The sequence below is a fragment of the Oncorhynchus clarkii genome, chromosome 19 (genome assembly GCF_045791955.1).
Source record: "Oncorhynchus clarkii lewisi isolate Uvic-CL-2024 chromosome 19, UVic_Ocla_1.0, whole genome shotgun sequence".
NCBI lineage: Eukaryota > Metazoa > Chordata > Actinopteri > Salmoniformes > Salmonidae > Oncorhynchus > Oncorhynchus clarkii.
Window position 1 is genome coordinate 22,129,455 of NC_092165.1, and position 12,167 is coordinate 22,141,621.

Sequence of the window (12,167 nt, forward strand, 5' to 3'; positions counted from 1 at the left end):
GTAATTACAATTACATATTGCTGCATACTGCTAACAATTGTTATACCTGACTGTGGCAAGGATTTACGAATAATATCAAGGTCACATTTTACAATAAGTGTCCTTAATACATACAGTATGTATTTACATGGTACTTACATAAGCAGGTGCAGTCAGTGTAATTACATCTAAAGTTCCACTATACATGTAGTTACACAGTAATAACTGTAGTAACATTGTAGTGCTGTCAGCTTTTCCTGATTTGTTTATCTCTTGTTATCATATTTTGTAATATCTCACATACAGTGCCTTGCGAAAGTATTCGGCCCCCTTGAACTTTGCGACCTTTTGCCACATTTCAGGCTTCAAACATAAAGATATAAAACTGTATTTTTTGGTGAAGAATAAACAACAAGTGGGACACAATCATGAAGTGGAATGACATTTATTGGATATTTCAAACTTTTTTAACAAATCAAAAACTGAAAGATTGGGTGTGCAAAATTATTCAGCCCCCTTAAGTTAATACTTTGTAGCGCCACCTTTTGCTGCGATTACAGCTGTAAGTCGCTTGGGGTATGTCTCTATCAGTTTTGCACATCGAGAGACTGAAAATTTTTCCCATTCCTCCTTGCAAAACAGCTCAAGCTCAGTGAGGTTGGATGGAGAGCATTTGTGAACAGCAGTTTTCAGTTCTTTCCACAGATTCTCGATTGGATTCAGGTCTGGACTTTGACTTGGCCATTCTAACACATGGATATGTTTATTTTTGAACCATTCCATTGTAGATTTTGCTTTATGTTTTGGATCATTGTCTTGTTGGAAGACAAATCTCCGTCCCAGTCTCTTTTGCAGAATCCATCAGGTTTTCTTCCAGAATGGTCCTGTATTTGGCTCCATCCATCTTCCCATCAATTTTAACCATCTTCCCTGTCCCTGCTGAAGAAAAGCCGGCCCAAACCATGATGCTGCCACCACCATGTTTGACAGTGGGGATGGTGTATTCAGGGTGATGAGCTGTGTTGCTTTTACGCCAAACATAACGTTTTGCATTGTTGCCAAAAAGATCAATTTTGGTTTCATCTGACCAGAGCACCTTCTTCCACATGTTTGGTGTGTCTCCCAGGTGGCCTGTGGCAAACTTTAAACAACACTTTTTATGGATATCTTTAAGAAATGGCTTTCTTCTTGCCACTCTTCCATAAAGGCCAGATTTGTGCAATATACGACTGATTGTTGTCCTATGGACAGAGTCTCCCACCTCAGCTGTAGATCTCTGCAGTTCATCCAGAGTGATCATGGGCCTCTTGGCTGCATCTCAGATCAGTCTTCTCCTTGTATGAGCTGAAAGTTTAGAGGGACGGCCAGGTCTTGGTAGATTTGCAGTGGTCTGATACTCCTTCCATTTCAATATTATCGCTTGCACAGTGCTCCTTGGGATGTTTAAAGCTTGGGAAATCTTTTTGTATTCAAATCCGGCTTTAAACTTCTTCACAACAGTATCTCGGACCTGCCTGGTGATTTCCTTGTTCTTCATGATGCTCTCTGCGCTTTTGACGGACCTCTGAGACTATCACAGTGCAGGTGCATTTATACGGAGACTTGATTACACACAGGTGGATTGTATTTATCATCATTAGTCATTTAGGTCAACATTGGATCATTCAGAGATCCTCACTGAACTTCTGGAGAGAGTTTGCTGCACTGAAAGTAAAGGGGCTGAATAATTTTGCACGCCCAATTTTTCAGTTTGAAATATCCAATAAATGTCGTTCCACTTCATGATTGTGTCCCACTTGTTGTTGATTCTTCACAAAAAAATACAGTTTTATATCTTTATGTTTGAAGCCTGAAATGTGGCAAAAGGTCGCAAAGTTCAAGTTCAAGTTCAAACATTTGATTTAGAGTGTTTTGTTTTCTTTCATGATAAGATCTTTTAAGTTTTTAAGTCTTTTAAGATTTTTGAGTTGTTTTCCTCAAAATGGAGGCGTAGCTACTTTATTTTAGCGGTTAAAAGGGGAAACAGGAAATCTTACAGATGAAACTGTATATACTGTATCATGTATACTGAAGATTTGCCTCTGGGGGTGCGTTTAAAACCAAAAGGGTCCACTGAAATGGGATAAAATACTGTGCAGAAATTACATAAAATGAACACCCACGTAAGAGTAAAAAATATTCTAAAATGAAGGACTGTGTGGTTGAATGGGATTGGGGTGCTGTGTGATTCAGTTGGTAGATCATGGCGCTTGCAATGCCTGGGGTTTGTGGGTTCGATTGGCAATGGGGCCACCCATACAAAAATGTGTGCTTGCATGACTAAGTTGCTTTGGATAAAAGTCTGCTAAATGATATATATATATATATATATTAGTTAGTATTACTGTTATCTTACTCTGTATTATTATTAAAATAAATGGATTAATATTACAATCATGTATATGAACCATACTCTCAACCCTCAAGCCAAATTTGAGGTAAACAATTAGCGACTAAACTTCCATTGTGCACCTTTAACCCTTACCCCCGAGAGGTTGAGATGTGGACCCAGTGACCTCAACACGTCCTCTGTAAGGTCAGACTGCTCTGCATCCCACACAAAGCCAATGGTGACGATCTCTGGGCGGTTCATGAGAACCCGACGGATCTTGATGCTCTGGCCACAGTTGCTCTGCAAAGACGATAAGAATCGATCATCCAGGAGAGATAATTAAAAGCAGAAATCTACATATAAATCTATGTATTGTATTCCAGAAACCTTGTCAACTTTGCCATAAAACATGTTGCAACATATAGGAATCATAAATTATAATATATACAGAACTATAGTAGCACTTTATAATAACTCCACGTAATAAGGCATTTATAATGGATTAGTAAATAGTTTACTCATTTATTAATGATTACTCCCACATTTGTAAATGTTAGTAACCTAGTCAGTCATACATTTATGAACAACTTCTAAAGTATTTAATAATGATCTATAAGATGTTTAATATAAGTCCTCATAAACCATTTACTAATCATTAGTTAAGTATTTTTGTGTGGCCTCATCTAAAGTGTGGGCTATATATACTTTATAAATGTTTTGAGTGACCAGTGTAATTTATCACAGGATATGCCATTGGTAGATATTCCAACGGTAACTCCTTAAGGTATCAAAATGGCCGATAGAATATATCAATGGTTAAACAATAAGCACACAACACAGAGGATCCTTAAGAAAATATTTGAACATTTGATTCGAAAACACTCAAACTGTTGTAATAATGTGATGTGTATCTTCATACAAAGTCTATGCTGAGAAAAATAAGGAAAATGCTAATATATGCACATACAGTGCCTTCGGAGAGTATTCACCGCCCTTGACTTTTTCCACAATTTGTTACGTTACAGCCTTATTCTAAAATTGATTAAATATATAAAAAAAATCCTCAGCAATCTACACACAATACCTCATAATGACAAAGCGAAAACAAGTTTAGAATTGTTTGTAAATTATTTAAAAATAAAAAACAGAAAAAGGTTATTTACATCAGTCTTCAGACCCTTCGCTAATGAGATTCAAATTGAGCTCAGGTGCATCCTGTTTCCATTGATCATCCTTGAGATGTTTCTACAACTTAATTGGAGTCCACCTGTGGTAAATTCAATTGATTGGACATGATTTTGAAAGGCACACACATGTCTGTATAAGGTCCCACAGTTGACAGTGCATGTCCGACCACGACAAAACGTGGAGTGCCTGGAAACAGCCCTTAGCCGTGGTACATTGGCCATACATCACAAACCCCCCGAGGTGTGCCTTATTGCTATAATAAACCCGTTACTAATGTAATTTGAGCAGTAAAAATAAATGTTTTGTCATACCCATGGTATACAGTCTGATATACCATGTCAGCCAATCAGCACTCAGGGCTCGAACCACCCAGTTTATAATGATTAATAAACTATTTACTCATCCTTTTTAATTATTATTTACACGTTGTTAGTTATTCTTAATGTTGTTAATATGAAAAATGTAATACAACTTTCATTACATAAAATACAAAATAGCTTTAATATCTAGCCTTTAATAATCCTGCGTGATAAGATTTTTTGATCCAGGAACAGTAGAAAGGGTTAATGGAACAAAGCACTTGCACCAGGGCTGACGCACATTGAAGTGGTAGACCGGTGCTAGCCAATCGAGATGAGAGAGCAACAGTGGATAAGCCTTAACTGCTATTTATATCCCTAACACTAGTCTGGCTGCCTCTCCTTCAGGCCTGTTCCATCATAATGTCACAAAGCAGAATGCAGAGAGTAGAAATCAGCTCGATGTGGGTTTGAATTAAATACTGTCTGGATACTGCAGGTACAGTAGCTATAATATATTGTTCTGATGGTCATATGTTAAGGTTCAGTTCAATAAAACAGTATTGTAGCATTTACAGAGTAACATTTATGTGAAGATGTGTCCTATAGTTAATCAATCACAGAATGTTTTTGATACTGATAGAATAGCTGGTAGAATCCATTCATCGCCAGATCCTTTCTGTATTCAGAAGATGACAGTGATTTATAAACAAATAACATCATGAACATTGCTACAGTTATGGACTTTCACAGTTCAAAAAGCACAATCTCCGCCCACTACATAATTGACTAACAGAGTGATTTGATTGGACAAGGAGTTCTATTTTGGTCAAAGATTACATAAAAAATCCATTGGAGTCATGTACTGCTAGAAGCTGGGATGACGGCACGTTGCAGTCACATTGTTCGGCACCAACCTTCTGGCTGCATAGATAACAGCATGGCCACATGTCTATCAAAACCAAATACATCACATTGGATATTAGACATCAAACTGTGGTTCATAATGAAAATGAGCAACATACCGGACAGTTACGTAGGTCACCGATGGTGTTTGCCGCCTGCAACAATTCCGCGAACATGTCCGACCGAATCCTGTCGTTCTGCCCCAAGACGCGGTCCACCTGTTGGCTGGGACACAGAGGGGGTGGGATATGAGGGGTGTCCTTCTGCACTGTAAATCACATAAGCCTTATCCAAACCTAACAGAAAGTGTATGTTGTGATCGCTTAGCAAGCTAGCACGGTCACACTTTACAGCACAGTTACAGTAAAGTTATTACACTGTACTGACACACTGTACTTACCCACAAGTTATACAGTTATAATAGCATTGTAGCGTAAAGTCTTACCTACCCCTAGCACATTATGCAGTTGGAGTACTTTGGGAAAAAAGTTGTGGGACAACCTACTAGAGCAGTAGGTCTATCTACAACTAGCTGTGCGTACACACCTGGTACAAGGCATTCACATAGGTTATTGCCTTATAGTTATCATAGAATGATGCCTACGCACTGTAATATGAAATGTTGCTAAGTCAAATCAAATTAAATGTTATTTGTCGCATGCCTCGTATAACAACAGGTATAGACTAAACAGTGAAATGCTTAAGTACAGGTTTTTCTCAACAATGCAGAGAGAAAAATATAGAAACATAATAACACAATGAGAAACGATAACTTGCTAGACACTGAGTGTACAAAACACAAAACATTAGGAAAACCTGCACTTTCCATGACATAGACTGACAGGTGAACCCAGGTGAAAGCTATCATCCCTTGATTGATATCACCTGTTAAAAAACTTCTTAGGGCTGTGTCATGATGTTGGCCTCTTTGGGTATAGCAACCCCATCCCCCTCTCCCTGCCTCACCCCCCCTTGCCTCCTTCAACTAGGCTGCTGTGGTCAGAGGTTGTAAATTCCTGAGAAGACCTCCTCATGGACGCACCGTTCATGGAGAACAAAGGAAATCCTTCCATCTCACAGAACTTGAGGTACGAACAAATTTCATTTTCCGGAGAAAGTATAAAAGATCGGTGAAGAATCCAGCTACGAACCAGTCCGTTTGTCACAACTTGGGAAGCTCATGGGAGACGGTGTGGCAACATTACCATAACGCTATTTATATAATAGCCTCAGATATGAGGTTTACATCTAATTGTTGTATAAGATGAATGAGTGAATATGATACTGTTTGTATAATTGTGTAATATGATTGTGGACTGTTTAATGAAGAAAAATACAATTCCCTTTTTGATTTGAACTAAATCCGAGGCCTGCCCCGTAGGCCAGTTAGGGTCAGACATCCTGGGACAGACCCTTTTCTGCCATTCCGAATAAAACCCAACTTTGAGAAATGATCAGCAGACCGAGCTTACCTAAATTACGAGATGGCTAAAGGTTACAGACCATGTTTTTCTCCATTAGGAAGAGGACAAAAGGTTGTAGACCATTGCTGAATCTTTTAACCATACCACGTGGTTAAACTCTTAGACTATTGATACCGACTGAATGAAAACAAGTCTTTGATATGAATTAGTAGTCTGTAGCTAGAAATTCAGTATCATTGAACGCAAAGAACGACAACCGCCGAAACATCCATTTTATAACGAATGTCACTCTGAACAATCCCCTCTAACCACAAACGAGAGAAGGAGAGAGACGGACTACAAAAGACACCAACTTTTCACCAGCGGTCAAGACGACACACTGAGCGTAAATATATATATTGATTGCAGTTGTTCCCGAATGAGTGAGCGTTCATGTGTAAACGATTAGCATTTCAATCGTTATAATTATGACTCTGTAGTGACTTCTTAGTCTACCCCCACTTCCCCTTTGTTCTAACAAGCCGCCATGCCGGTTTAGCCCACTAGGGCACATCCTCCTATCATTACATTTACCTTGATTGTTTGTTTGTTTATGCATTTCTGTGAATTACTTAGTTAGTAATAAATAAATGATTTAAGACAATTGATGTATGGATGACTCATAGTGAAGACTATGTTCGTGCAAATAACCAACAATTTACGACGTTTGGAATGAGACTAACGGGATAATATGACAACAGCCAGTGAAAGTGCAGGGCGCCAAATTCAAAACAACAGAAATCTCATAATTAAAATTCCTCAAACATACATGTATCTTATACCGTTTTAAAGGTAATCTTGTTGTTAATCCCACCATAGTGTCCGATTGTCACGATCGTCGTAGTGAGGAGACCAAAGCACAGCGTGGTGTGAATACATACTTTTAATGAATGACGAAAAAACACGAAGTACACTAAACAAACAAACACAATAACAAAACAAACGTGACTGCTATCGAAACTGAGTGCTAACATGCAACATCACTTAGACAATAACCCACGAACCACAATACAAAACAGGCTACCTAAATATGGTTCCCAATCAGAGACAACGACAAACACCTGCCACTGATTGAGAACCATATCAGGCCAAAACACATAGAAACAGACTAACTAGACATGCAACATAGAATGCCCGCTCATATCACACCCTGACCAAACAAAACATAGAAACAAACAACTCAAATAATGGTCAGAGTGTGACACTGATTTCAAATAGGCTTTACAGCGAAAGCACCACAAATGATTATGTTAGGTCACCACCAAGCCAAAGAAACTGCCATTTTTCCAGCCAAAGAGAGGAGTCACAAAAAGCACAAATAGACATAAAATGAATCACTAACCTTTGATGATCGTCATCAGATGACACTCATAGGACTTCATGTTACACAATACATGTATGTTTTGTTTGATAAAGTTCATATGTATATAAAACAATCTGAGTTTACATTGGCGCGTTACGTTCACTAGTTCCAAAAACATCCAGTGATTTTGCATAGCCACATCGATTGAACAGAAATACTCATCATAAATGTAGATGATAGTACAAGTTATACACATGGAATTATAGATATACCTCTCCTTAATGCAACCGATGTCTTTACGGAAAAAGCAAACCATGCAAAAATCTGAGACGGCGCTCAGAAAATAAATACAATTTTCCGCCATGTTGGAGTTAACAGAAACCAGAAATCACATTATAAATATTCCCTTACCTTTGATGATCTTCATCAGAATGCACTCCCAGGAATCCTAGTTCCACAATAAATGCTTGATTTGTTCGATAATGTCCATTATTTATGTCCAAGTAGCTACTTTTGTTAGCGCGTTAGATACACATATCCAAACGCTCCCACAGGTCCCGTATAACTTCGGTCAAAAACTTCAAAAAGTTATATTACAGGTCGAAGAAACACTTCAAACTAAGTATAGAATCAATTTTAGGGTGTTGTTATCATAAATCTTCAATAAAGTTCCAACCGGATAATTCCTTTGTGTCTAGAGAAGCAATGGAACGCAGGTCGATATCATATGGAATCCGCATGACCAGGAAATGGCTCTCTGCCAGTAACCTGACTCATTCAGATCTTATTCAAGCCCACAACACAGTAGAAGCCTCATTCAAGTTTCTAAAGACGGTTGACCTCTAGTGGAAGCCCTAGGAAGTGCAACTTCATCCATATGAAGTTTTGGTTTTTTTTCCTCAACTTTTTCACTCATGGCGCTTTATCTGGACACGATTCGTCAGGACCTCCAACAGCCGAAGCTAAGTAGTAACATTAACATGATGCCTTCTAATTGCAGTTGCTGTACTCGCCTTACGGCGAGGATAGCTGTGCTACAAGCCCAGCTTCAGACGCAATCGCTAGGCAAGGGTAATTTCAGTGTAGGAAAGGATGAAACAGCGTCTGTGCCACCAGTTAGTACAGATAGTAGTATAAATCCCCTGGCACAGTCCCCGCAGCCGGACAACTTTCTCACGGTTTCTGGAAGGAAACGTTGTAGGAACGCTCAACCGGTGTCGCTCATTCAGCCGACAGAAACTTTCAACCGGTTTTCCCCATTAAGCAGCGGGTCGGAGTCAGAGGCCTAGTCTTCTCTGGTCTCTACTCCTCCCGTTACGGGGTCTGAGACGCCGAAGCTTCCCACCATTAGCTCTGACAAATTGAAAACTCTAGTCATTGGCGACTCCATTACCCGCAGTATTAGACTTAAAACGAATCATCCAGCGATCATACACTGTTTACCGGGGGGCAGGGCTACCGACGTTAAGGCTAATCTGAAGATGGTGCTGGCTAAAGCTAAAACTGGCGAGTGTAGAGAGTATAGAGATATTGTTATCCACGTCGGCACCAACGATGTTAGGATGAAACATAGCTTCTGCGTGTAAATCAGCTAGAAAGATGTGTTGGCATCGAGTAATTGTCTCTGGCCCCCTCCCAGTTAGGGGGAGTGATGAGCTCTACAGCAGAGTCTCACAACTCAATCGCTGGTTGAAAACTGTTTTCTGCCCCTCCCAAAAGATAGAATTTGTAGATAATTGGCCCTCTTTCTGGGACTCACCCACAAACAGGACCAAGCCTGACCTGCTGAGGAGTGACGGACTCCATCCTAGCTGGAGGGGTGCTCTCATTTTATCTACCAACATAGACAGGGCTCTAACTCCTCTAGCTCCACAATGAAATAGGGTGCAGGCCAGGCAGCAGGCTGTTAGCCAGCCTGCCAGCATAGTGGAGTCTGCCACTAGCACAGTCAGTGTAGTCAGCTCAGCTATCACCATTGAGACCGTCTCTGTGCCTCGACCTAGGTTGGGCAAAACTAAACATGGCGGTGTTCGCCTTAGCAATCTCACTAGGATAAAGACCACCTCCATTCCTGTCATTATTGAAAGAGATCATGATACCTCACATCTCAAAATAGGGCTACTTAATGTTAGATCCCTTACTTCAAAGGCAATTATAGTCAATTAACTAATCACTGATCATAATCTTGATGTGATTGGCCTGACTGAAACATGGCTTAAGCCTGATGAATTTACTGTGTTAAATGAGGCCTCACCTCCTGGCTACACTAGTAACCATATCCCCTGTGCATCCCGCAAGGCGGAGGTGTTGCTAACATTTACGATAGCAAATTTCAATTTACAAAAAAAAAAATTATGACGTTTTCGTCTTTTGAGCTTCTAGTCATGAAATCTATGCAGCCTACTCAATCACTTTTTATAGCTACTGTTTACAGGCCTCCTGGGCCATATACAGCGTTCCTCACTGAGTTCCCTGAATTCCTATCGGACCTTGTAGTCATAGCAGATAATATTCTAATCTTTGGTGACTTTAATATTCACATGGAAAAGTCCACAGACCCACTCCAAAAGGCTTTCGGAGCCATCATCGACTCAGTGGGTTTTGTCCAACATGTCTCTGGACCCACTCACTGTCACAGTCATACGCTGGACCTAGTTTTGTCCCATGGAATAAATGTTGTGGATTTTAATGTTTTTCCTCATAATCCTGGACTAACGGACCACCATTTTATTACGTTTGCAATTGCAACAAATAATCTGCTCAGACCCCAACCAAGGATCATCAAAAGTCGTGCTATAAATTCACAGACAACACAAAGATTCCTTGATGTCTTTCCAGATTCCCTCTGTCTACCCAAGGACGCCAGAGGACAAAAATCTGTTAACCACCTAACTGAGGAACTCAATTTAACCTTGCGCAATAGCCTAGATGCAGTTGCACCCCTAAAAACTAAAAACATTTCTCATAAGAAACTAGCTCCCTGGTACACAGAAAATACCCGAGCTCTGAAGCAAGCTTCCAGAAAATTGGAACGGAAATGGCGCCACACCAAACTGGAAGTCTTCCGACTAGCTTGGAAAGAAAGTACTGTGCAGTACCGAAGAGCCCTTACTGCTGCTCAATCATCCTATTTTTCTTTTTTTTTTTTTTTTTTTTTTTTTCTATTTTTTTAATTGAGGAAAATAAGAACAATCCGAAATTCCTTTTTGATACTGTCGCAAAGCTAACTAAAAAGCAGCATTCCCCAAGAGAGGATGACTTTCACTTTAGCAGTGATAAATTCATGAACTTCTTTGAGGAAAAGATTATGATTATTAGAAAGCAAATTACGCAAATTCCTTAAATCTGCGTATTCCTTCAAAGCTCAGTTGTCCTGAGTCTGCACAACTCTGCCAGGACCTAGGATCAAGAGAGACGCTCAAGTGTTTTAGTACTATATCTCTTGACACAATGATGAAAATAATCATGGCCTCTAAACCTTCAAGCTGCATACTGGACCCTATTCCAACTAAACTACTGAAAGAGCTGCTTCCTGTGCTTGGCCCTCCTATGTTGAACATAATAAACGGCTCTCTATCCACCGGATGTGTACCAAACTCACTAAAAGTGGCAGTAATAAAGCCTCTCTTGAAAAGGCCAAACCTTGACCCAGAAAATATAAAAAAACTATCGGCCTATATCGAATCTTCCATTCCTCTCAAAAATTTTAGAAAAGGCTGTTGCGCAACAACTCACTGCCTTCCTGGTGACAAACAATGTATACGAAATGCTTCAGTCTGGTTTTAGACCCCATCATAGCACTGAGACGGCACTTGTGAAGGTGGTAAATTACATTTTAATGTCATCGGACCGAGGCTCTGCATCTGTCCTCGTGCTCCTAGACCTTAGTGCTGCTTTTGATACCATCGATCACCACATTCTTTTGGAGAGATTGGAAACCCAAATTGGTCTACACGGACAAGTTCTGGCCTGGTTTAGATCTTATCTGTCGGAAAGATATCAGTTTGTCTCTGTGAATGGTTTGTCCTCTGACAAATCAACTGTAAATTTCGGTGTTCCTCAAGGTTCCGTTTTAGGACCACTATTGTTTTCACTATACATTTTACCTCTTGGGGATGTTATTCGAAAACATAATGTTAACTTTCACTGCTATGCGGATGACACACAGCTGTACATTTCAATGAAACATGGTGAAACCCCAAAATTGCCCTTGCTAGAAGCATGTGTTTCAGACATAAGGAAGTGGATGGCTGCAAACGTTCTACTTTTAAACTCGGACAAAACAGAGATGCTTGTTCTAGGTCCCAAGAAACAAAGAGATCTTCTGTTGAATCTGACAATTAATCTTAATGGTTGTACAGTCGTCTCAAATAAAACTGTGAAGGACCTCGGCGTTACTCTGGACCCTGATCTCTCTTTTGAAGAACATATCAAGACCATTTCAAGGACAGCTTTTTTCCATCTACGTAACTTTCTGTCCAAAAATGATGCAGAAAAATGTATCCATGCTTTTGTCACTTCTAGGTTAGACTACTGCAATGCTCTACCTTCCGGCTACCCGGATAAAGCACTAAATAAACTTCAGTTAGTGCTAAATACGGCTGCTAGAATCCTGACTAGAACCAAAAAATGTGATCATATTACTCCAGTGCTAGCCT

General features: G+C 39.8%; 1 protein-coding gene across 1 annotated transcript in view; it reads right to left on the reverse strand.

The window, feature by feature from the left end:
* Positions 1 to 12,167, reverse strand: part of LOC139374928 (inactive ubiquitin carboxyl-terminal hydrolase 53-like) — a 62,400-nt gene that overhangs the window by 30,077 nt on the left and 20,156 nt on the right. Inside the window, exons 8-9 of the mRNA XM_071116173.1 lie at positions 4,863 to 4,968; positions 2,504 to 2,650 (exon numbers count right to left, since the gene is read on the reverse strand). Of these exons, the coding sequence (XP_070972274.1) occupies positions 2,504 to 2,650; positions 4,863 to 4,968 (253 nt within the window). The remainder of the gene's footprint in view (positions 1 to 2,503; positions 2,651 to 4,862; positions 4,969 to 12,167) is intronic.